The 26337-nt window shown below is 46.8% G+C and overlaps 1 protein-coding gene across 1 annotated transcript in view; it reads right to left on the reverse strand.

Annotated features, from left to right (window-relative positions):
* The window catches only part of med13a (mediator complex subunit 13a), a 125070-nt gene that overhangs the window by 49076 nt on the left and 49657 nt on the right, over positions 1–26337 (reverse strand). The window contains exon 4 of the mRNA XM_038990169.1: positions 2847–2992. Within this exon, the coding sequence (XP_038846097.1) occupies positions 2847–2992 (146 nt within the window). The remainder of the gene's footprint in view (positions 1–2846; positions 2993–26337) is intronic.

Below are 26337 nucleotides of genomic sequence, written 5' to 3' on the forward strand. Positions count from 1 at the left end.
TTATTCAGACAGCTGGAAACAGAAGGGGAGACAGGCAAGTGGGAAAACAGTAGGAAGGGTGGATACGGGGATTAAACCTGGTCTGCGGCGGGGAGTTGAGTATATGTGATTGGCTGGGAGCGTTAGGCCTACCGCTAAACCACAGGCTCTGCACAACTAGTTTTCCCTGTGCCGCGCTGCCGCTGTGCTCCAGTCAGATCAGAGAATGGACAAAGTGATCACCATTATTAGGTGGGTGGAGAGGGGATGCAGGGGGGCTGAGGAATTACTCAGAGTCTAACTGAGAGAGGAGTTGAGAGGAAGAGAAGAACGGAGGTGGCATTTTGTTCCCTAACCTAAGGCAAAGCCCTTGTGCCTGGTGTAATGATCGCTTCTTCAAGCTTCCCTCCCCCTCCTTCTCCTCTGTAGTGAGGGAGCCTCTCTCGCTCTCTTTCTTTTGTTGGGATCTCTTTTGTTGCGGTGTAGTCTCTCCCACTTCTCTGTGTGTCTGTGTTATACACGCTGCCTGGCGCCGTCTTTGCTGCTTCTTTGCTGCTGCCGTTGGGCCCCGCTAATTGTACAGATGTCTATAGCAGCAGAGCTCAGCTAGTGGGGACAGCCCTCTGAGGGCTAGAAGAAGGGAAGGAGGGAGGGAGAAGAGGTTGAGGAAGGTGGAGGGAGAGGGAGAACAAGAAGAGAAGTAGAATGGGAGGTGGTGGTGGCAGGGGAGAGGTGGAGGTATTGGGGAAGGGTACGTGAGGAGGAGTAGGAAAAGGACAGGGAAAAGCCAGAAGAAGGGGAAAGAGGGAGGAGGGACAGAGAGAGGTGTGTGAGGGCTGCTGGTGGCACATCATTACTGTCAGGCTGTTTGATGAAGCGAGGCGGAGAGGAGGAGAGGAGAAGAGAGGAGGGGCCTGTTCTTAATACCTGAGGATTACCCTTGTCTTCTATTAGATACACGACACAGAGCAGAGAACAGAGCAGTGTGTGTGTGTGTGTGTGTGTGTGTGTGTGTGTGTGTGTGTGTGTGTGTGTGTGTGTGTGTGTGTGTGTGTGTGTGTGTGTGTGTGTGTGTGTGTGTGTGTGTGTGTGTGTGTGTGTGTGTTTTGGTTTTATTATCCTTGTGGAGACCAGAAGTCCTCACCAGGATAGTAATAATTGGGGACATTTTGCCAGAACAAGGGTTACAATTAGGGTTAGGGTAAGAATGAGGGTTTAGTGTTGTCATGATAACAGAATTTTGACGTTGATGCCGATACACGGTTTAGCATCACAATACTCGACACCATCACGATACTCGATACCAAAACGATACCACGGCAAATAAAGAAGGCATATTAGCCAAAGTCACTGAATGCCACTTGATCCAGACAGATAAACTCAGCTACTGCTCTGTTCAATCATTGGGCATCTTTTGAGTTCAATATCATTACATTTACATTACAATTTTTTTGAGACAGCCATCTACGGATTAATGAATCAATCATAAAATCATACACTCAATTTGACTTTTTTACCAATCTAACTACATAATGGTAATCATTTATTTCAGTAGTAAACTGGGTAAATCAAGATGTAGCCTAGGCCTATCCACAATACAGGTGAATGCATATTCAATAGGAGTGTGTGTATGCATTGCTTGTTCTGGCTTATTTTATGGGGTTACAGATGACAAACAATCTGTTTCCCTTCCATGTGGGACTTATTGTAATGATCAACAACATTTGCATAGAAGTAGCTTCTTTTATAAAAACGTGCTTTGTCTCTTTAACCAGAAATGATGTTATTCACGATGTGTCACAGCCGTTTAAAGGAGTGGACCAAGGCGCAGCGTGATTAAAATCCATTCTTCTATTTATTAAACGAAGAACACTTAACAAACTCACAAAACAGCAAAACGAAACGTGAAGCCAACGTAGTGCTCACAGGCAACTAAACAAGGACAACTACCCACACAGACAGGTGGGAAAAGGCAACCTAAGTATGGTTCTCAATCAGAGACAACGATAGACAGCTGCCTCTGATTGAGAACCACACCCGGCCAAACACATAGAAATAGAAAATCATAGAACATAGATTATAGACTGCCCACTCAAATCACACCCTGACCAAACCAAAATAGAGACAAAAAACGCTCTCTACAGTCAGGGCGTGACACGATGACCGAATAAGTTAATGATTAAAGTTTTTGGTGGCAATCAGCTTTGAAATTAGCATGTTCTGCGTTATGGTTTGCATATTTTCACAAACAAAGTACTAATTGATGTTAGCTTTAGCTGTCAGCTAGCAAGGAAAGGTAGCCTACAAAGCTGGACGTTACTGGTATAGCATTGTAAAATGTTCTAGCCTATATGGACAGTGTTTTGCGAACAGTAATGAACAGTTTCATCCTTTCTACATGCCGTGTTGCATTATTCAAGTGTGTTAACTTCTGTGCATCATGAGTGGGGAGCTAACAAGATGCAGCCCAGACTCCCAGTGCAGGCTAGCAATGAGGGGTTGGCTGTGCTGATAGACATGGTTGTTCCGTGAGACACATTTGACAGAAGTACCGAAAGTAACCCAAATTCTAGTACCAAACCGTTTTTCATGTTCTAGTATCAAAAAGTATCAATGTTTCGGTATCCCGTGCAACACTATTAGGGTTAGGGGTTAGGTTTAGGAGTTAGGATTAGGGGTTTGGTGTTAAGGTTAGGGTTAGGGTTATGGAAAATAGGATTTTGAATGGGAATCAACTGTTTGGTCCCCACAAGGAAAGTAAAAAAAAAACGTGTGTGTGTGTGTGTGTGTGTGTGTGTGTCTGCATGCGTGCGCCTGTGTGCATCTGCATGTGTGTGTGTGTCCACATGTGTGTACACTCCACCCACCTTGGAAGGGGCTGGAGGCCTGCTGGGCCAGGGTGAGGTGCTCGTCACTCAGGTGGTAGACAGGCTGGTGCTGGTTGATCTCCACGCTGGTGCACACGTTACTCTCCCCGTGGAGGAAGAAGGGAAACGAGCACGACAGGTGTTCACTGTGGAGGGAGAGAAAGACAGAGAGAGAACAGAGTGTGTCATTTTAACTCGGATGGACCATTCTAGGAGCGGATGTGTGTGAACTGTTGAATGGATGACACAACAGAGCAGGAGGAGAGGGAGGACGAGAAGAGAGAGAGAGCGAGAAAGGGCAAAACACTCAATTTCCCTGCTAATGGAGGGGTGGGGGAGCGGAGAGAGAGAATGAAGAGGAGGAAGATTAAAAAGGAGCTCTCTCTTTTGTGGGAGATTACAATGACATCTTTGAGCCATGGAAAGCTCTAACATGACCGTTCTCCTGGCTGGAATACAATAGGAGGAGGGGTAAGGGAAATGACGTCACTGATTTAATGGAGACATAACATGACATCATCACAAAACAAATCAAGTCGTTTCACCAGTGGAACATAGAACTTAATCACTTTACAGTATTATTCTCATACTACAGAAGAATGCTGTCTGTACCGTAGTGTGTGTGTATGCTTGTGTGTTGAGTTTGGATTTGTTGTTGGCACTCCAAGTGACCAACAAAGAGGGCGAACCCTGGCATGCCATCAAAGAGGTGAGCTCTTGAGAACACTAACCTACACATACAGAGTTACAGACATGCCATCCAAATCTCTGACGTTGAAAAAGAAACCTGCCAGTGCCAGCATGACTTCAACTGGAATGAGAGGAAGTGAGAGAGATAGAGGGAGTAGGGAAAGAAAGCGAGAGGGAATAAGCCAGATGAAAAAGTTACAGGGAAAAATAGCGCACGAGAGAGAGGAGTAAGACATGGACTATTGTCTCTGTTTCTCTGTGTCTGCTTCCTCTCATCCTACGCAGCACAGCCAACTGACAGATGACCAAATGAAAGCGGACGCAGTAAATTTGGGAGAGGATCAAAGAAGGGGGTGCCTCTTTAGAGGATTTGGTTAAGCAAATATCTCTCCCTCTCTCTACCGCTCACTCTCTCTCAGTCCCTCTCTCCCTGGCAGAGTTGCTGCTGCAGAGGATTAAAAAAAAGAAGGAGAAAGAAAAAAGGAGAGAAAGAAGTGAGGGGATCAGACTAATAATATATTATGATCATGAGAGGGTCTGAGGAACTAAGTGGCACAAGGCTGGAGGAGAGAGGAGACAGCATGTCTCCTACGAGAGGATAATACCTCGGCTGTATATAAACATTTACACTACAGAGAGTATTTGTGTACCTGACATGCACTAACAAGCATAGACTACACAACAGAAATAAGTCAGTGACTTGATTGTATTATCCTTGATCGTTTTCTAAATGTATGTAACTACTGAATGTACTTTTTTTTTTTAAATGGTCAAATCAATGAAATCAATCAATACCAAGAGAGGTGTTGCCATATCATATCAGCTGTGATACTTATTGAAAAAAATTGACCAATGAAAATAGTATGAACTGTTTTGTATGAACTGTTTTGTTCATAAGATCAATAAAAGAGTGGGATAGCAACAAAAGGAGCTGAACATATTCCTGATGGCTGATGACTAGGCCACGCCCAAGGACGTTAGTTTCTTTTCCGCAATGAGTCTGGATCTGAGTACCTGGCCCTTCACTGAATGTGAACACATTCGGGGCCATCTGATTGGTCCAGAAACCAATGGGTTGAGCCAGAACCAGAACGTGAGTAAATTCATCATTGGCTTTGACACTGATTGATTGGAGACGATTGTTTTGTGCAACACCCCTCGTGCCCCTTGTCACCACAAACGACTTCAATGATGGCAGTGTCAGACTAAAACATGTGGTGAACGACAGAGCAGTGGAAGGATTTTGTTTGAGTCGCCAGGCTAGTTGGCTGTAGCATCAGAGAAGTCTTTCCCTGTGTTTAGGGCATGTTAACAGAGCTGCTCTACTCTTTAATGTCTGTAGGAACGGCTCCAGGCTCAGAGGTAGTAAAAGTGGTAAACCCATCACTACAGACACAGTAGTAAAAGCATCAGCACAGACAAACACATTTCCTCACTACTGTCTGTCTATGAAGCAGAATCCCTCCTCTTTTTCTCTCTGCTCAGACATTTAAGCTGCTGTTAGGTTCCCACAGAGCAGCCTGTCTCTTCCTGCCCTGGGGCCTGATTGACTAGAAGGTCACGGTGGGAAGGTCTCTCCCTGCCCCCAGGGCAGACTGACTAGAAGGTCACTGTGTGAGGGTCTCTCCATGCCCCCAGGGCAGACTGACTAGGGGTGGATTTACATTAGTAAAATATGTCTAGTGAGATCTATCTTCAACAGACTGCCCCATAGAGAGAGACTGTGTGCCATAGAGAGAGACTGTGTGCCAAAGAGAAGATTGGGTGCCATAGAGAAAGACTGGGTGCCATAGGGAGAGACTGGGTGCCATAGAGAGAAGACTGGGTGCCATAGAGAGAAGACTGGGTCCCATAGAGAGAAGAATGGGTGCCATAGAGAGAAGACTGGGTGCCATAGAGAGAAGACTGGATGCCATAGAGAGACTGGGTGCCATAGAGAGACTGGGGGCCACAGAGAGAAGACTGGATGCCATACAGAGAAGACTGGATGCCATAGAGAGAAGACTGGGTGCCATAGAGAGAAGACTGGGTGCCATAGAGAGAGACTGGGTGCCATAGAGAGAGACTGGGTGGCATAGAGAGAGACTGGGTGCCACAGAGAGAGACTGGGTGCCACAGAGAGAGACTGGGTACCATAGAGAGAGACTGGATGCCATAGAGAGAGACTGGGTGCCATAGAGAGAAACTGGGTGCAATAGAGAGAGACTGGATGCCATAGAGAGAGATTGGGTCCCACGGGGGGCCAGTACAAAAAAAGTATGAATGTATGTACTTGTAAGTCACTCTGGATAAGAGCGTCTGCTAAATGACTTAAATGTAAATGTAATAGAGAGAGACTGGGTGCCATAGAGAGCGACTGGGTGCCATAGAGAGTGACTGTGTGCCCTAGAGAGAGATTGGGTGCCATAGAGAGTGACTGGGTGCCATAGAGAGGGACTGGGTGGCATAGAGAAGACTGGATGCCATAGAGAGAGACTGGGTGCCATAGAGAGAGACTGGGTGCACTAGAGAGAGACTGGGTGGCATAGAGAAGACTGGATGCCATAGAGAGAGACTAGGTGCCTTAGAGAAAGAGCTAAATGAAGAACTCCGCTAGATCAGAGTCAGCTAATATAAAAGAGCCCTGACAGCCAGGAGAGTGACCGCTAGATCAGTCAGCTAATATAAAAGAGCCCTGACAGCCAGGAGAGTGACCGCTAGATCAGTCGGCTAATATAAAAGAGCCCTGACAGCCAGGAGAGTGACCGCTAGATCAGTCGGCTAATATAAAAGAGCCCTGACAGCCAGGAGAGTGACCGCTAGATCAGAGTCAGCTAATATAAAAGAGCCCTGACAGCCAGGAAAGTGACCGCTAGATCAGTCAGCTAATATAAAAGAGCCCTGACAGCCAGGAGAGTGACCGCTAGATCAGTCAGCTAATATAAAAGAGCCCTGACAGCCAGGAGAGTGACCGCTAGATCAGTCAGCTAATATAAAAGAGCCCTGACAGCCAGGAGAGTGACCGCTAGATCAGAGTCGGCTAATATAAAAGAGCCCTGACAGCCAGGAAAGTGACTGCTAGATCAGAGTTAGCTAATATAAAAGAGCCCTGACAGCCAGGAGAGTGACCGCTAGATCAGTCAGCTAATATAAAAGAGCCCTGACAGCCAGGAGAGTGACCGCTAGATCAGAGTCAGCTAATATAAAAGAGCCCTGACAGCCAGGAGAGTGACCGCTAGATCAGTCAGCTAATATAAAAGAGCCCTGACAGCCAGGAGAGTGACCGCTTGATCAGGCAGCTAATATAAAAGAGCCCTGACAGCCAGGAGAGTGACTGCTAGATCAGAGTCAGCTAATATAAAAGAGCCCTGATAGCTAGGAGAGTGACCGCTAGATCAGTCAGCTAATATAAAAGAGCCCTGACAGCCAGGAGAGTGACCGCTAGATCAGTCAGCTAATATAAAAGAGCCCTGACAGCCAGGAGAGTGACCGCTAGATCAGAGTCAGCTAATATAAAAGAGCCCTGACAGCCAGGAGAGTGACCGCTAGATCAGTCGGCTAATATAAAAGAGCCCTGACAGCCAGGAGAGTGACCGCTAGATCAGTCAGCTAATATAAAAGAGCCCTGACAGCCAGGAGAGTGACCGCTAGATCAGTCAGCTAATATAAAAGAGCCCTGACAGCCAGGAGAGTGACCGCTAGATCAGAGTCGGCTAACATAAAAGAGCCCTGACAGCCAGGAAAGTGACTGCTAGATCAGAGTCGGCTAATATAAAAGAGCCCTGACAGCCAGGAGAGTGACCGCTAGATCAGAGTCAGCTAATATAAAAGAGCCCTGACAGCCAGGAAAGTGACCGCTAGATCAGAGTCGGCTAATATAAAAGAGCCCTGACAGCCAGGAAAGTGACTGCTAGATCAGAGTTAGCTAATATAAAAGAGCCCTGACAGCCAGGAGAGTGACCGCTAGATCAGAGTCAGCTAATATAAAAGAGCCCTGACAGCCAGGAGAGTGACCGCTTGATCAGTCAGCTAATATAAAAGAGCCCTGACAGCCAGGAGAGTGACCGCTAGATCAGTCAGCTATTATAAAAGAGCCCTGACAGCCAGGAGAGTGACTGCTAGATCAGTCAGCTAATATAAAAGAGCCCTGACAGCCAGGAGAGTGACCGCTAGATCAGTCAGCTAATATAAAAGAGCCCTGACAGCCAGGAGAGTGACCGCTAGATCAGTCAGCTAATATAAAAGAGCCCTGACAGCCAGGAGAGTGACCGCTAGATCAGTCAGCTAATATAAAAGAGCCCTGACAGCCAGGAGAGTGACCGCTAGATCAGTCAGCTAATATAAAAGAGCCCTGAGAGCCAGGAGAGTGACCGCTAGATCAGTCAGCTAATATCAAAGAGCCCTGACAGCCAGGAGAGTGACCGCTAGATCAGAGTCGGCTAATATAAAAGAGCCCTGACAGCCAGGAGAGTGACCGCTAGATCAGAGTCAGCTAATATAAAAGAGCCCTGACAGCCAGGAGAGTGACCGCTAGATCAGAGTCAGCTAATATAAAAGAGCCCTGACAGCCAGGAGAGTGACCGCTAGATCAGTCAGCTAATATAAAAGAGCCCTGACAGCCAGGAGAGTGACCGCTAGATCAGTCGGCTAATATAAAAGAGCCCTGACAGCCAGGAGAGTGACCGCTAGATCAGAGTCGGCTAATATAAAAGAGCCCTGACAGCCAGGAAAGTGACTGCTAGATCAGAGTCAGCTAATATAAAAGAGCCCTGACAGCCAGGAGAGTGACCGCTTGATCAGTCAGCTAATATAAAAGAGCCCTGACAGCCAGGAGAGTGACCGCTAGATCAGTCAGCTAATATAAAAGAGCCCTGACAGCCAGGAGAGTGACCGCTAGATCAGTCAGCTAATATAAAAGAGCCCTGACAGCCAGGAGAGTGACCGCTAGATCAGTCAGCTAATATAAAAGAGCCCTGACAGCCAGGAGAGTGACCGCTAGATCAGTCAGCTAATATAAAAGAGCCCTGACAGCCAGGAGAGTGACCGCTAGATCAGTCGGCTAATATAAAAGAGCCCTGACAGCCAGGAGAGTGACCGCTAGATCAGAGTCGGCTAATATAAAAGAGCCCTGACAGCCAGGAGAGTGACCGCTAGATCAGAGTCGGCTAATATAAAAGAGCCCTGACAGCCAGGAGAGTGACCGCTAGATCAGAGTCGGCTAATATAAAAGAGCCCTGACCGCCAGGAGAGTGACCGCTAGATCAGAGTCAGCTAATATAAAAGAGCCCTGAAAGCCAGGAGAGTGACCGCTAGATCAGAGTCAGCTAATATAAAAGAGCCCTGACAGCCAGGAGAGTGACCGCTAGATCAGAGTCAGCTAATATAAAAGAGCCCTGACAGCCAGGAGAGTGACCGCTAGATCAGTCAGCTAATATAAAAGAGCCCTGACCGCCAGGAGAGTGACCGCTAGATCAGAGTCGGCTAATATAAAAGAGCCCTGACAGCCAGGAAAGTGACTGCTAGATCAGAGTTAGCTAATATAAAAGAGCCCTGACAGCCAGGAGAGTGACCGCTAGATCAGAGTCAGCTAATATAAAAGAGCCCTGACAGCCAGGAGAGTGACCGCTAGATCAGTCAGCTAATATAAAAGAGCCCTGACAGCCAGGAGAGTGACCGCTAGATCAGTCAGCTAATATAAAAAGAGCCCTGACAGCCAGGAGAGTGACCGCTAGATCAGTCAGCTAATATAAAAGAGCCCTGACAGCCAGGAGAGTGACCGCTAGATCAGTCAGCTAATATAAAAAGAGCCCTGACAGCTAGGAGAGTGACCGCTAGATCAGAGTCGGCTAATATAAAAGAGCCCTGACAGCCAGGAGAGTGACCGCTAGATCAGAGTCAGCTAATATAAAACAGCCCTGACAGCCAGGAGAGTGACCGCTAGATCAGAGTCAGCTAATATAAAAGAGCCCTGACAGCCAGGAGAGTGACCGCTAGATCAGAGTCAGCTAATATAAAAGAGCCCTGACAGCCAGGAGAGTGACCGCTAGATCAGAGTCAGCTAATATAAAAGAGCCCTGACAGCCAGGAGAGTGACCGCTTGATCAGTCAGCTAATATAAAAGAGCCCTGACAGCCAGGAGAGTGACCGCTAGATCAGTCAGCTAATATAAAAGAGCCCTGACAGCCAGGAGAGTGACCGCTAGATCAGTCAGCTAATATAAAAAGAGCCCTGACAGCTAGGAGAGTGACCGCTTGATCAGTCAGCTAATATAAAAGAGCCCTGACAGCCAGGAGAGTGACCGCTAGATCAGTCGGCTAATATAAAAGAGCCCTGACAGCCAGGAGAGTGACCGCTAGATCAGAGTCGGCTAATATAAAAGAGCCCTGACAGCCAGGAGAGTGACCGCTAGATCAGAGTCAGCTAATATAAAAGAGCCCTGACAGCCAGGAGAGTGACCGCTAGATCAGAGTCGGCTAATATAAAAGAGCCCTGACAGCCAGGAGAGTGACCGCTAGATCAGAGTCAGCTAATATAAAAGAGCCCTGACAGCCAGGAGAGTGACCGCTAGATCAGAGTCAGCTCATATAAAAGAGCCCTGACAGCCAGGAGAGTGACCGCTAGATCAGTCAGCTAATATAAAAGAGCCCTGACAGCCAGGAGAGTGACCCCTAGATCAGTCAGCTAATATAAAAGAGCCCTGACAGCCAGGAGAGTGACCGCTAGATCAGAGTCAGCTAATATAAAAGAGCCCTGACAGCCAGGAGAGTGACCGCTAGATCAGTCGGCTAATATAAAAGAGCCCTGACAGCCAGGAGAGTGACCGCTAGATCAGAGTCGGCTAATATAAAAGAGCCCTGACAGCCAGGAAAGTGACTGCTAGATCAGAGTTAGCTAATATAAAAGAGCCCTGACAGCCAGGAGAGTGACCGCTAGATCAGTCGGCTAATATAAAAGAGCCCTGACAGCCAGGAGAGTGACCGCTAGATCAGAGTCGGCTAATATAAAAGAGCCCTGACAGCCAGGAGAGTGACCGCTAGATCAGAGTCAGCTAATATAAAAGAGCCCTGACAGCCAGGAGAGTGACCGCTAGATCAGAGTCGGCTAATATAAAAGAGCCCTGACAGCCAGGAGAGTGACCGCTAGATCAGAGTCAGCTAATATAAAAGAGCCCTGACCGCCAGGAGAGTGACCGCTAGATCAGAGTCAGCTAATATAAAAGAGCCCTGACAGCCAGGAGAGTGACCGCTAGATCAGAGTCAGCTAATATAAAAGAGCCCTGACAGCCAGGAGAGTGACCGCTAGATCAGTCAGCTAATATAAAAGAGCCCTGACAGCCAGGAGAGTGACCGCTAGATCAGTCAGCTAATATAAAAGAGCCCTGACAGCCAGGAGAGTGACCGCTAGATCAGAGTCAGCTAATATAAAAGAGCCCTGACAGCCAGGAGAGTGACCGCTAGATCAGTCGGCTAATATAAAAGAGCCCTGACAGCCAGGAGAGTGACCGCTAGATCAGAGTCGGCTAATATAAAAGAGCCCTGACAGCCAGGAAAGTGACTGCTAGATCAGAGTTAGCTAATATAAAAGAGCCCTGACAGCCAGGAGAGTGACCGCTAGATCAGAGTCAGCTAATATAAAAGAGCCCTGACAGCCAGGAGAGTGACCGCTAGATCAGTCAGCTAATATAAAAGAGCCCTGACAGCCAGGAGAGTGACCGCTAGATCAGTCAGCTAATATAAAAGAGCCCTGACAGCCAGGAGAGTGACCGCTAGATCAGTCAGCTAATATAAAAAGAGCCCTGACAGCCAGGAGAGTGACCGCTAGATCAGTCAGCTAATATAAAAGAGCCCTGACAGCCAGGAGAGTGACCGCTAGATCAGTCAGCTAATATAAAAAGAGCCCTGACAGCTAGGAGAGTGACCGCTAGATCAGAGTCGGCTAATATAAAAGAGCCCTGACAGCCAGGAGAGTGACCGCTAGATCAGAGTCAGCTAATATAAAACAGCCCTGACAGCCAGGAGAGTGACCGCTAGATCAGAGTCAGCTAATATAAAAGAGCCCTGACAGCCAGGAGAGTGACCGCTAGATCAGAGTCAGCTAATATAAAAGAGCCCTGACCGCCAGGAGAGTGACCGCTAGATCAGAGTCAGCTAATATAAAAGAGCCCTGACAGCCAGGAGAGTGACCGCTAGATCAGAGTCAGCTAATATAAAAGAGCCCTGACAGCCAGGAGAGTGACCGCTAGATCAGTCAGCTAATATAAAAGAGCCCTGACAGCCAGGAGAGTGACCGCTAGATCAGTCAGCTAATATAAAAGAGCCCTGACAGCCAGGAGAGTGACCGCTAGATCAGAGTCAGCTAATATAAAAGAGCCCTGACAGCCAGGAGAGTGACCGCTAGATCAGAGTCAGCTAATATAAAAGAGCCCTGACAGCCAGGAGAGTGACCGCTAGATCAGTCGGCTAATATAAAAGAGCCCTGACAGCCAGGAGAGTGACCGCTAGATCAGAGTCGGCTAATATAAAAGAGCCCTGACAGCCAGGAGAAGTGACTGCTAGATCAGAGTTAGCTAATATAAAAGAGCCCTGACAGCCAGGAGAGTGACCGCTAGATCAGAGTCAGCTAATATAAAAGAGCCCTGACAGCCAGGAGAGTGACCGCTAGATCAGTCAGCTAATATAAAAGAGCCCTGACAGCCAGGAGAGTGACCGCTAGATCAGTCAGCTAATATAAAAGAGCCCTGACAGCCAGGAGAGTGACCGCTAGATCAGTCAGCTAATATAAAAAGAGCCCTGACAGCCAGGAGAGTGACCGCTAGATCAGTCAGCTAATATAAAAGAGCCCTGACAGCCAGGAGAGTGACCGCTAGATCAGTCAGCTAATATAAAAAGAGCCCTGACAGCTAGGAGAGTGACCGCTAGATCAGAGTCGGCTAATATAAAAGAGCCCTGACAGCCAGGAGAGTGACCGCTAGATCAGAGTCAGCTAATATAAAACAGCCCTGACAGCCAGGAGAGTGACCGCTAGATCAGAGTCAGCTAATATAAAAGAGCCCTGACAGCCAGGAGAGTGACCGCTAGATCAGAGTCAGCTAATATAAAAGAGCCCTGACAGCCAGGAGAGTGACCGCTAGATCAGAGTCAGCTAATATAAAAGAGCCCTGACAGCCAGGAGAGTGACCGCTAGATCAGTCAGCTAATATAAAAGAGCCCTGACAGCCAGGAGAGTGACCGCTAGATCAGTCAGCTAATATAAAAGAGCCCTGACAGCCAGGAGAGTGACCGCTAGATCAGTCAGCTAATATCAAAGAGCCCTGACAGCCAGGAGAGTGACCGCTAGATCAGAGTCGGCTAATATAAAAGAGCCCTGACAGCCAGGAGAGTGACCGCTAGATCAGAGTCAGCTAATATAAAAGAGCCCTGACAGCCAGGAGAGTGACCGCTAGATCAGAGTCAGCTAATATAAAAGAGCCCTGACAGCCAGGAGAGTGACCGCTAGATCAGTCAGCTAATATAAAAGAGCCCTGACAGCCAGGAGAGTGACCGCTAGATCAGTCGGCTAATATAAAAGAGCCCTGACAGCCAGGAGAGTGACCGCTAGATCAGAGTCGGCTAATATAAAAGAGCCCTGACAGCCAGGAAAGTGACTGCTAGATCAGAGTTAGCTAATATAAAAGAGCCCTGACAGCCAGGAGAGTGACCGCTAGATCAGTCAGCTAATATAAAAGAGCCCTGACAGCCAGGAGAGTGACCGCTTGATCAGTCAGCTAATATAAAAAGAGCCCTGACAGCTAGGAGAGTGACCGCTAGATCAGAGTCAGCTAATATAAAAGAGCCCTGACAGCCAGGAGAGTGACCGCTAGATCAGAGTCAGCTAATATAAAAGAGCCCTGACAGCCAGGAGAGTGACCGCTAGATCAGTCAGCTAATATAAAAGAGCCCTGACAGCCAGGAAAGTGACTGCTAGATCAGAGTTAGCTAATATAAAAGAGCCCTGACAGCCAGGAGAGTGACCGCTAGATCAGAGTCAGCTAATATAAAAGAGCCCTGACAGCCAGGAGAGTGACCGCTAGATCAGAGTCAGCTAATATAAAAGAGCCCTGACAGCCAGGAGAGTGACCGCTAGATCAGAGTCAGCTAATATAAAAGAGCCCTGACAGCCAGGAGAGTGACCGCTAGATCAGTCAGCTAATATAAAAGAGCCCTGACAGCCAGGAGAGTGACCGCTAGATCAGTCAGCTAATATAAAAGAGCCCTGACAGCCAGGAGAGTGACCGCTAGATCAGAGTCAGCTAATATAAAAGAGCCCTGACAGCCAGGAGAGTGACCGCTAGATCAGAGTCAGGCTAATATAAAAGAGCCCTGACAGCCAGGAGAGTGACCGCTAGATCAGAGTCAGCTCAGCTAATATAAAAGAGCCCTGACAGCCAGGAGAGTGACCGCTAGATCAGTCAGCTAATATAAAAGAGCCCTGACAGCCAGGAGAGTGACCGCTAGATCAGTCGGCTAATATAAAAGAGCCCTGACAGCCAGGAGAGTGACCGCTAGATCAGAGTCGGCTAATATAAAAGAGCCCTGACAGCCAGGAAAGTGACTGCTAGATCAGAGTTAGCTAATATAAAAGAGCCCTGACAGCCAGGAGAGTGACCGCTAGATCAGTCAGCTAATATAAAAGAGCCCTGACAGCCAGGAGAGTGACCGCTTGATCAGTCAGCTAATATAAAAAGAGCCCTGACAGCTAGGAGAGTGACCGCTAGATCAGAGTCAGCTAATATAAAAGAGCCCTGACAGCCAGGAGAGTGACCGCTAGATCAGAGTCAGCTAATATAAAAGAGCCCTGACAGCCAGGAGAGTGACCGCTAGATCAGTCAGCTAATATAAAAGAGCCCTGACAGCCAGGAGAGTGACCGCTAGATCAGTCAGCTAATATAAAAGAGCCCTGACAGCCAGGAAAGTGACTGCTAGATCAGAGTTAGCTAATATAAAAGAGCCCTGACAGCCAGGAGCGTGACCGCTAGATCAGAGTCGGCTAATATAAAAGAGCCCTGACAGCCAGGAGAGTGACCGCTAGATCAGAGTCAGCTAATATAAAAGAGCCCTGACAGCCAGGAGAGTGACCGCTAGATCAGAGTCAGCTAATATAAAAGAGCCCTGACAGCCAGGAGAGTGACCGCTAGATCAGAGTCAGCTAATATAAAAGAGCCCTGACAGCCAGGAGAGTGACCGCTAGATCAGTCAGCTAATATAAAAGAGCCCTGACAGCCAGGAGAGTGACCGCTAGATCAGTCAGCTAATATAAAAGAGCCCTGACAGCCAGGAGAGTGACCGCTAGATCAGAGTCAGCTAATATAAAAGAGCCCTGACAGCCAGGAGAGTGACCGCTAGATCAGTCAGCTAATATAAAAGAGCCCTGACAGCCAGGAGAGTGACCGCTAGATCAGAGTCGGCTAATATAAAAGAGCCCTGACAGCCAGGAGAGTGACCGCTAGATCAGAGTCGGCTAATATAAAAGAGCACTGACAACCAGGAAAGTGACTGCTAGATCAGAGTTAGCTAATATAAAAGAGCCCTGACAGCCAGGAGAGTGACCGCTAGATCAGAGTCAGCTAATATAAAAGAGCCCTGACAGCCAGGAGTGACTGCTAGATCAGTCAGCTAATATAAAAGAGCCCTGACAGCCAGGAGAGTGACCGCTAGATCAGTCAGCTAATATAAAAGAGCCCTGACAGCCAGGAGAGTGACCGCTAGATCAGTCAGCTAATATAAAAAGAGCCCTGACAGCTAGGAGAGTGACCGCTTGATCAGTCAGCTAATATAAAAGAGCCCTGACAGCCAGGAGAGTGACCGCTAGATCAGTCGGCTAATATAAAAGAGCCCTGACAGCCAGGAGAGTGACCGCTAGATCAGAGTCGGCTAATATAAAAGAGCCCTGACAGCCAGGAGAGTGACCGCTAGATCAGAGTCAGCTAATATAAAAGAGCCCTGACAGCCAGGAGAGTGACCGCTAGATCAGAGTCGGCTAATATAAAAGAGCCCTGACAGCCAGGAGAGTGACCGCTAGATAAGAGTCAGCTAATATAAAAGAGCCCTGACAGCCAGGAGAGTGACCGCTAGATCAGAGTCAGCTAATATAAAAGAGCCCTGACAGCCAGGAGAGTGACCGCTAGATCAGAGTCAGCTAATATAAAAGAGCCCTGACAGCCAGGAGAGTGACCGCTAGATCAGTCAGCTAATATAAAAGAGCCCTGACAGCCAGGAGAGTGAACGCTAGATCAGTCAGCTAATATAAAAGAGCCCTGACAGCCAGGAGAGTGACCGCTAGATCAGAGTCAGCTAATATAAAAGAGCCCTGACAGCCAGGAGAGTGACCGCTAGATCAGTCAGCTAATATAAAAGAGCCCTGACAGCCAGGAGAGTGACCGCTAGATCAGAGTCGGCTAATATAAAAGAGCCCTGACAGCCAGGAGAGTGACCGCTAGATCAGAGTCGGCTAATATAAAAGAGCCCTGACAGCCAGGAGAGTGACCGCTAGATCAGTCAGCTAATATAAAAAGAGCCCTGACAGCTAGGAGAGTGACCGCTAGATCAGAGTCGGCTAATATAAAAGAGCCCTGACAGCCAGGAGAGTGACCGCTAGATCAGAGTCAGCTAATATAAAACAGCCCTGACAGCCAGGAGAGTGACCTCTAGATCAGAGTCAGCTAATATAAAAGAGCCCTGACAGCCAGGAGAGTGACCGCTAGATCAGTCAGCTAATATAAAAGAGCCCTGACAGCCAGGAGAGTGACCCCTAGATCAGTCAGCTAATATAAAAGAGCCCTGACAGCCAGGAGAGTGACCGCTAGATCAGAGTCAGCTAATATAAAAGAGCCCTGACAGCCAGGAGAGTGACCGCTAGATCAGTCAGCTAATATAAAAGAGCCCTGACAGCCAGGAGAGTGACCGCTAGATCAGAGTCGGCTAATATAAAAGAGCCCTGACAGCCAGGAGAGTGACCGCTAGATCAGAGTCGGCTAATATAAAAGAGCCCTGACAGCCAGGAGAGTGACCGCTAGATCAGTCAGCTAATATAAAAAGAGCCCTGACAGCTAGGAGAGTGACCGCTAGATCAGAGTCGGCTAATATAAAAGAGCCCTGACAGCCAGGAGAGTGACCGCTAGATCAGAGTCAGCTAATATAAAACAGCCCTGACAGCCAGGAGAGTGACCGCTAGATCAGAGTCAGCTAATATAAAAGAGCCCTGACAGCCAGGAGAGTGACCGCTAGATCAGAGTCAGCTAATATAAAAGAGCCCTGACAGCCAGGAGAGTGACCGCTAGATCAGAGTCAGCTAATATAAAAGAGCCCTGACAGCCAGGAGAGTGACCGCTAGATCAGAGTCAGCTAATATAAAAGAGCCCTGACAGCCAGGAGAGTGACCGCTTGATCAGTCAGCTAATATAAAAGAGCCCTGACAGCCAGGAGAGTGACCGCTAGATCAGTCAGCTAATATAAAAGAGCCCTGACAGCCAGGAGAGTGACTGCTAGATCAGTCAGCTAATATAAAAGAGCCCTGACAGCCAGGAGAGTGACCGCTAGATCAGTCAGCTAATATAAAAGAGCCCTGACAGCCAGGAGAGTGACCGCTAGATCAGTCAGCTAATATAAAAAGAGCCCTGACAGCTAGGAGAGTGACCGCTTGATCAGTCAGCTAATATAAAAGAGCCCTGACAGCCAGGAGAGTGACCGCTAGATCAGTCGGCTAATATAAAAGAGCCCTGACAGCCAGGAGAGTGACCGCTAGATCAGAGTCGGCTAATATAAAAGAGCCCTGACAGCCAGGAGAGTGACCGCTAGATCAGAGTCAGCTAATATAAAAGAGCCCTGACAGCCAGGAGAGTGACCGCTAGATCAGAGTCGGCTAATATAAAAGAGCCCTGACAGCCAGGAGAGTGACCGCTAGATCAGAGTCAGCTAATATAAAAGAGCCCTGACAGCCAGGAGAGTGACCGCTAGATCAGAGTCAGCTAATATAAAAGAGCCCTGACAGCCAGGAGAGTGACCGCTAGATCAGTCAGCTAATATAAAAGAGCCCTGACAGCCAGGAGAGTGACCGCTAGATCAGTCAGCTAATATAAAAGAGCCCTGACAGCCAGGAGAGTGACCGCTAGATCAGAGTCAGCTAATATAAAAGAGCCCTGACAGCCAGGAGAGTGACCGCTAGATCAGTCGGCTAATATAAAAGAGCCCTGACAGCCAGGAGAGTGACCGCTAGATCAGAGTCGGCTAATATAAAAGAGCCCTGACAGCCAGGAAAGTGACTGCTAGATCAGAGTTAGCTAATATAAAAGAGCCCTGACAGCCAGGAGAGTGACCGCTAGATCAGTCGGCTAATATAAAAGAGCCCTGACAGCCAGGAGAGTGACCGCTAGATCAGAGTCGGCTAATATAAAAGAGCCCTGACAGCCAGGAGAGTGACCGCTAGATCAGAGTCAGCTAATATAAAAGAGCCCTGACAGCCAGGAGAGTGACCGCTAGATCAGAGTCGGCTAATATAAAAGAGCCCTGACAGCCAGGAGAGTGACCGCTAGATCAGAGTCAGCTAATATAAAAGAGCCCTGACCGCCAGGAGAGTGACCGCTAGATCAGAGTCAGCTAATATAAAAGAGCCCTGACAGCCAGGAGAGTGACCGCTAGATCAGAGTCAGCTAATATAAAAGAGCCCTGACAGCCAGGAGAGTGACCGCTAGATCAGTCAGCTAATATAAAAGAGCCCTGACAGCCAGGAGAGTGACCGCTAGATCAGTCAGCTAATATAAAAGAGCCCTGACAGCCAGGAGAGTGACCGCTAGATCAGAGTCAGCTAATATAAAAGAGCCCTGACAGCCAGGAGAGTGACCGCTAGATCAGTCGGCTAATATAAAAGAGCCCTGACAGCCAGGAGAGTGACCGCTAGATCAGAGTCGGCTAATATAAAAGAGCCCTGACAGCCAGGAAAGTGACTGCTAGATCAGAGTTAGCTAATATAAAAGAGCCCTGACAGCCAGGAGAGTGACCGCTAGATCAGAGTCAGCTAATATAAAAGAGCCCTGACAGCCAGGAGAGTGACCGCTAGATCAGTCAGCTAATATAAAAGAGCCCTGACAGCCAGGAGAGTGACCGCTAGATCAGTCAGCTAATATAAAAGAGCCCTGACAGCCAGGAGAGTGACCGCTAGATCAGTCAGCTAATATAAAAAGAGCCCTGACAGCCAGGAGAGTGACCGCTAGATCAGTCAGCTAATATAAAAGAGCCCTGACAGCCAGGAGAGTGACCGCTAGATCAGTCAGCTAATATAAAAAGAGCCCTGACAGCTAGGAGAGTGACCGCTAGATCAGAGTCGGCTAATATAAAAGAGCCCTGACAGCCAGGAGAGTGACCGCTAGATCAGAGTCAGCTAATATAAAACAGCCCTGACAGCCAGGAGAGTGACCGCTAGATCAGAGTCAGCTAATATAAAAGAGCCCTGACAGCCAGGAGAGTGACCGCTAGATCAGTCAGCTAATATAAAAGAGCCCTGACAGCCAGGAGAGTGACCGCTAGATCAGTCAGCTAATATAAAAGAGCCCTGACAGCCAGGAGAGTGACCGCTAGATCAGTCAGCTAATATCAAAGAGCCCTGACAGCCAGGAGAGTGACCGCTAGATCAGAGTCGGCTAATATAAAAGAGCCCTGACAGCCAGGAGAGTGACCGCTAGATCAGAGTCAGCTAATATAAAAGAGCCCTGACAGCCAGGAGAGTGACCGCTAGATCAGAGTCAGCTAATATAAAAGAGCCCTGACAGCCAGGAGAGTGACCGCTAGATCAGTCAGCTAATATAAAAGAGCCCTGACAGTCAGGAGAGTGACCGCTAGATCAGTCGGCTAATATAAAAGAGCCCTGACAGCCAGGAGAGTGACCGCTAGATCAGAGTCGGCTAATATAAAAGAGCCCTGACAGCCAGGAAAGTGACTGCTAGATCAGAGTTAGCTAATATAAAAGAGCCCTGACAGCCAGGAGAGTGACCGCTAGATCAGTCAGCTAATATAAAAGAGCCCTGACAGCCAGGAGAGTGACCGCTTGATCAGTCAGCTAATATAAAAAGAGCCCTGACAGCTAGGAGAGTGACCGCTAGATCAGAGTCAGCTAATATAAAAGAGCCCTGACAGCCAGGAGAGTGACCGCTAGATCAGAGTCAGCTAATATAAAAGAGCCCTGACAGCCAGGAGAGTGACCGCTAGATCAGTCAGCTAATATAAAAGAGCCCTGACAGCCAGGAGTGACCGCTAGATCAGTCAGCTAATATAAAAGAGCCCTGACAGCCAGGAAAGTGACTGCTAGATCAGAGTTAGCTAATATAAAAGAGCCCTGACAGCCAGGAGAGTGACCGCTAGATCAGAGTCGGCTAATATAAAAGAGCCCTGACAGCCAGGAGAGTGACCGCTAGATCAGAGTCAGCTAATATAAAAGAGCCCTGACAGCCAGGAGAGTGACCGCTAGATCAGTCAGCTAATATAAAAGAGCCCTGACAGCCAGGAGAGTGACCGCTAGATCAGTCAGCTAATATAAAAGAGCCCTGACAGCCAGGAGAGTGACCGCTAGATCAGAGTCAGCTAATATAAAAGAGCCCTGACAGCCAGGAGAGTGACCGCTAGATCAGTCAGCTAATATAAAAGAGCCCTGACAGCCAGGAGAGTGACCGCTAGATCAGAGTCGGCTAATATAAAAGAGCCCTGACAGCCAGGAGAGTGACCGCTAGATCAGAGTCGGCTAATATAAAAGAGCCCTGACAGCCAGGAAAGTGACTGCTAGATCAGAGTTAGCTAATATAAAAGAGCCCTGACAGCCAGGAGAGTGACCGCTAGATCAGAGTCAGCTAATATAAAAGAGCCCTGACAGCCAGGAGAGTGACTGCTAGATCAGTCAGCTAATATAAAAGAGCCCTGACAGCCAGGAGAGTGACCGCTAGATCAGTCAGCTAATATAAAAGAGCCCTGACAGCCAGGAGAGTGACCGCTAGATCAGTCAGCTAATATAAAAGAGCCCTGACAGCCAGGAGAGTGACCGCTAGATCAGTCAGCTAATATAAAAGAGCCCTGACAGCCAGGAGAGTGACCGCTAGATCAGAGTCGGCTAATATAAAAGAGCCCTGACAGCCAGGAGAGTGACCGCTAGATCAGAGTCGGCTAATATAAAAGAGCCCTGACAGCCAGGAGAGTGACCGCTAGATCAGAGTCAGCTAATATAAAAGAGCCCTGACAGCCAGGAGAGTGACCGCTAGATCAGAGTCAGCTAATATAAAAGAGCCCTGACAGCCAGGAGAGTGACCGCTAGATCAGAGTCAGCTAATATAAAAGAGCCCTGACAGCCAGGAGAGTGACCGCTAGATCAGAGTCAGCTAATATAAAAGAGCCCTGACAGCCAGGAGAGTGACCGCTAGATCAGAGTCAGCTAATATAAAAGAGCCCTGACAGCCAGGAGAGTGACCGCTAGATCAGTCAGCTAATATAAAAGAGCCCTGACAGCCAGGAGAGTGACCGCTAGATCAGTCAGCTAATATAAAAGAGCCCTGACAGCCAGGAGAGTGACCGCTAGATCAGAGTCAGCTAATATAAAAGAGCCCTGACAGCCAGGAGAGTGACCGCTAGATCAGTCAGCTAATATAAAAGAGCCCTGACAGCCAGGAGAGTGACCGCTAGATCAGAGTCGGCTAATATAAAAGAGCCCTGACAGCCAGGAGAGTGACTGCTAGATCAGAGTTAGCTAATATAAAAGAGCCCTGACAGCCAGGAGAGTGACCGCTAGATCAGAGTCAGCTAATATAAAAGAGCCCTGACAGCCAGGAGAGTGACTGCTAGATCAGTCAGCTAATATAAAAGAGCCCTGACAGCCAGGAGAGTGACCGCTAGATCAGTCAGCTAATATAAAAGAGCCCTGACAGCCAGGAGAGTGACCGCTAGATCAGTCAGCTAATATAAAAGAGCCCTGACAGCCAGGAGAGTGACCGCTAGATCAGAGTCAGCTAATATAAAAGAGCCCTGACAGCCAGGAGAGTGACCGCTAGATCAGTCGGCTAATATAAAAGAGCCCTGACAGCCAGGAGAGTGACCGCTAGATCAGAGTCAGCTAATATAAAAGAGCTGTAAGGTAATACAGGAGTAATAAATATTGCCACCCATTGGCTGTGAGTGAGAAACAGGCTCTGTTAGTAAGGTGTGTCATGCCTGCCCAGAAGTAGAGCGCTGATCCTCTCGGGCCTCCTGTGATGTGTGTGTGTCTGGGCAGTTGAGGCAAGGTGGGGCAGGGAGCCAACAATTCAGCGAGTGAGGAGGCCTCACACCTCTCCTTTATTATCTAGGAGAGGAGATATCACACGCACACATACACACACTCACTCACAGTGGTGTAGTGGAGGGTATACGCCGTATATTACTGTTGCGCATTAACCGACAAGTCGGTTATTTTCAAAAAATTTAACAACTAATTGATGGTCTGGTTTTTTTCTTGTGTGAGCTCAATGCACAGTTTCTGTAGTGATAAAATAGATCAAGTGTGATCAAGTTACTGTGCGACGTAATAGGGAGTTGTAGTTTCCAACAGGACAATTTTCCACATAGTTTATAGCAGAAAACATGGTAATTAACTACAATGACCATAATCCATTGCATGCCTACTTGTCTGGTATGTGTTTATTTTACGTCTGACAGAAGAATGCGCGATTAAGAGGGATAGAACAGTTGTTTCATACTAAAATAGTGATTTTGTCAGACAACATAGGCAGCATCTCTATAGAGATGAAATGACTTGGAATGAAATAAGTCATCAAATGTAATATACACAATAACTGAAATATTTGAATAAAGTAAAATAATGTGAATAAATGATGGTTAATAAGTGATTTGAAGTAATGGCAGTCACTACTATCATTGGGCTCGTATTAATTGTTTTTTTCTGTGTTGTTACAGCATTTAACCCACATAATGCATTGTGCATTTAATGTCAAAAATAAAAAATCTAAACCCGAAATTTAACTGACCTCAAAAAGCACCAATCACTCTGCACTACTGTATAGCCACTTGTTTTTCAGTGGGAATTACGTATACTCGCTTCTTATTCCCCACTATGCGTAACAAAGTAGTGTAGTGAAGGTATACGCCGTATCAATTAACACTTTAGACCCTAATAGAATTATAGAATGATGCTGTAAATTACTGAAACATTTCAAGTTAAAGCAAATTTTGTCACACATTTCAAACAAACAGAACAAATGACAATCACATGTTAGCTTAGTTTTAAAGAGCACAACCTCTTCTTTAATGACACCACATTCATGTCAATTATGAATAACACTCATATTGTCTTCAATTGTGTAAATACACACTATTAAAACTACAGTATTTAAATTATAGTAAATTTGACAAAATTACTCACTCAAAATGTACCAAGTATAATATATTTTATTTATTTTACATATAAATAAATACAATTATCCAAAATGTAACATGAGGACAATATTCAGAAAGTATTTTAAAACCCACACAAAGTAGGCTATTTGATTGACAACGATTCTTACTTATGTAACAATGTAAAAATGCAAACAACTATTCAGAGACTGTTTAAAAATGTAGGTAACTGTCACGACTTCCGCCGAAGTCGGTCCCTCTCCTTGTTCGGGCGGCGTTCGGCGGTCGACGTCACTGGCCTTCTAGCCAGCGCCGATCGACTTTTCATTTTCCATTTGTTTTGTCTTTGTTTTACACACCTGGTTTCAATTCCCCAATTACATGTTCATTATTTAACCCTCTGTTTTCCCCATGGTTTTTGTGCGTGTTTGTTTGTTGTATTTATGGTCCGTATTGTGGGCTCGGTATTATCGACTTGGATTTGAAAGTCTTGAGTAAATTTACGTGCATTACTCATCTCTGTTGTCCTGCGCCTGACTCCTCTGCACCAGCTACACCCAGACCTATTACAGTAACCTCTCTAATAAGATTTGGTACAGACCAGGCCTGACACAAAATGTGGAAATAGTAACCTACTTCGACAACAATTTATTGAATGCAACAAGACACAGATAAAGAAGATACAAAACAACAACTGTTCAGAGACAATAAAAGATTTGTAGGACAAATTCATACTGTACGTCACACTGTCGCTTAAGTGTTTGCATTTAGCCTACAACATGTCATGGAACTTCTGGAAGCACGGCCCCATCCTGCAAAGTGGTACAGAACAAGTAGAGCACCCAAAGGAGGTTTCTACACATCTCCCACTCTTTGCCCTGCGTCCACTCCGGATGCACACCACACACCCTCTCTTGCGCCCTTCAAACTTCACCTGAGTTACAACTTGGTCCACACGCCCTGGTGCCACGCTATTGTCTCCCCTCTTCCTGCCACTGTAGCCATATTACAAAGTGAATGCACAAGCTGCATTTTGAATGCCTTCTGGGAACAGCGCCTGCGGCTTCTGAGAATGGGCCTTTGCAGAGTCCCCCAGACAATGTAGCATTTATGATGGCAATGTTGAGCATCCCCCAAAACCCATACTTCCACCATTTTTTGCCGCTGCGTGCAACATTGTAATAGCTCCTCAGTTGGTCAAGATGGTCAACCCCGCCCATTTTCTTGTTGTAATCCATTACAAGCTCTGGAACAGATATACTGTAAATTCCTACCACTTTTAAAAACAACTCCAAACCCCCTGCCACTGTCACTTTAGGCCCAGGCTGTGTGGTACAGGGTGAATGGTGGGACTTGGGGCAGACACACTCAGGTGTGTTCTCCCTCTTCCTCCTCTCTCTCTGCTTCATACTCTCCCTCCTCCTCTAAGCTCCCTCCACTCTCCCTCTTCTCCACTCTCCTCTTCCTCTCTCCCTCCACTCTCCTCTTCCTCTCTCCCTCCACTCTCCTCTATCTCCACTCCTCCCTCCATCTCTATCCCTCCAATCATTTCTAACTCCTATTCCTCCCTGCCTTTTGCCGCTGAGCCCTGACTCTCCACATCACTTCTCTCACTTTCACTGACCTAGAGGAACAGAGGAACAACAAATAGGATACAATTGTGGTCAGGAACATAATCTCTCTCTCTCTCACACACTGTCTCTCTCTTCCTAATAAGAGGATTCCATGATAAATTGTGTGATACAGTTACATATCTCTCTCTCTCTCTTTCCTGACAGACTAACTGCAGAGTTCGCCAATGTTAGCTGATTAGTTACGAAGCTGGGACAGTTTCCAAATGAATTGCATCGGTAGAAACAGAACAAAACAAGCAACGTGTTAGCTAGCTATGTAAACAGATATCCAACTCATCATATGACCTCCACTGTGCGGTCATCTACCACCTTAACACGGCAGCTAAGCTGTTAAATAATAGGAAAACGAGGCAATGTATAGCCTATGACTATCTGCACCTAGCAAACATGACAAACCATAACCTGAACCCATCAGATAAAAACAAATTACTCTAGCCTTCATTTCGGTGGCTAGTTAGCTGGTTGTCTGTATGGATAGCTAGTGAAAGTGACAGTTGAGGTTGACGCTTTGTGAGCACCGCCTTAATTTGCTGCTACACTCAACATTTCTTGCCCGACAGACTAGCAAGCAGCTTGGGCTGTTTCCATATGAATTACATAGGTAGAAACAAGACAAAACAACCAAGTAGTTAGCTGACTATATGGATAAACACTGCAACTATTTCCATGAGACAGAGAGCAATCATTCGAGCTCCACTGCTAATGTGCTCGCCTGTACCAACCAAGTTACCATGACATGACTTGCTATTCTGAGAGCTAATCCCCAAGTTTCACAGCATCAAACATCAACAACACCAAACATATATCTACTGTTTACTTAATTTCACTCACCTCGACATCATCGCTTTTCAAATTGCATGGATGTGTCCAAATCCGTAACACCAACCAACATAGATACAATACAGCCTCTTTCACAGTGAAAAGTCGTGTCCACTTAGGCGGCGTCATTTTGAGTAATGATGTTTTAAAAAACACAGATATTATTGTTAGAAAAACAAGGCCGTTCGCGACCGCTATAGTAATTTAAAGAAAGGCTATCGACGGCCGCTATGGGTTCTAAAGGGTTAATGAAGCTGATGGATCAGATCAGAATGTTTAGCTTAAAATGCTGATAAACTATTATTTCTTTACATTTTTAGGGCAGCAATGTGCACACGGCAATAGACCTAATGAAATTAGCAGGAAAACACTGTTCTACATTCCGCACTGCACATGTGAGCGGTTTCATGGACAGAGATGGAAATATCCATTAGAAACTTAGAAAGAGGAGAGATCTAAAGATGCAACAACTATTATGGGTTGCTAATATGACTATGATAATGCTAGACAATGAAAGAACCAATAGAACAGGAGAACGCATATGAGGAAGTCTTTATAAAATAATTGCCTCCATGTTTCTATGGTGGAATTTTGAAGGTAAGACATACCTCATCATATATAGTAAAACGTCCAGGTTTCAAACAATTAACGAACAGGAAAAATATAGCGATGCTGATGATATGCCTAACCGTCTTCTGGTACATGGGAAGACTTTCCCAAAAACCTTCTCAATTAAATGTTAACTAGCTACAAAGTAGCCTATGCCTACCTGATAGAATGATACTGTATGATTATTTGCATCAATCCAGTGGCCATGTGTTTTGCAAACTACATCTCATGTGCTACAGAAACACTGCTAACCGAACAACAGTGCTAGGGAACTTGAATTAAAGGGTAACTACACAAAAAATATATTCTCCAAGACCTCAAAAGTGGTCTCCTGATGTGCTTAAAACATTGTTGTGGACTTAG

Source organism: Salvelinus namaycush, chromosome 3, assembly GCF_016432855.1.
Source record: "Salvelinus namaycush isolate Seneca chromosome 3, SaNama_1.0, whole genome shotgun sequence".
In the NCBI taxonomy this organism is placed as follows: domain Eukaryota; kingdom Metazoa; phylum Chordata; class Actinopteri; order Salmoniformes; family Salmonidae; genus Salvelinus; species Salvelinus namaycush.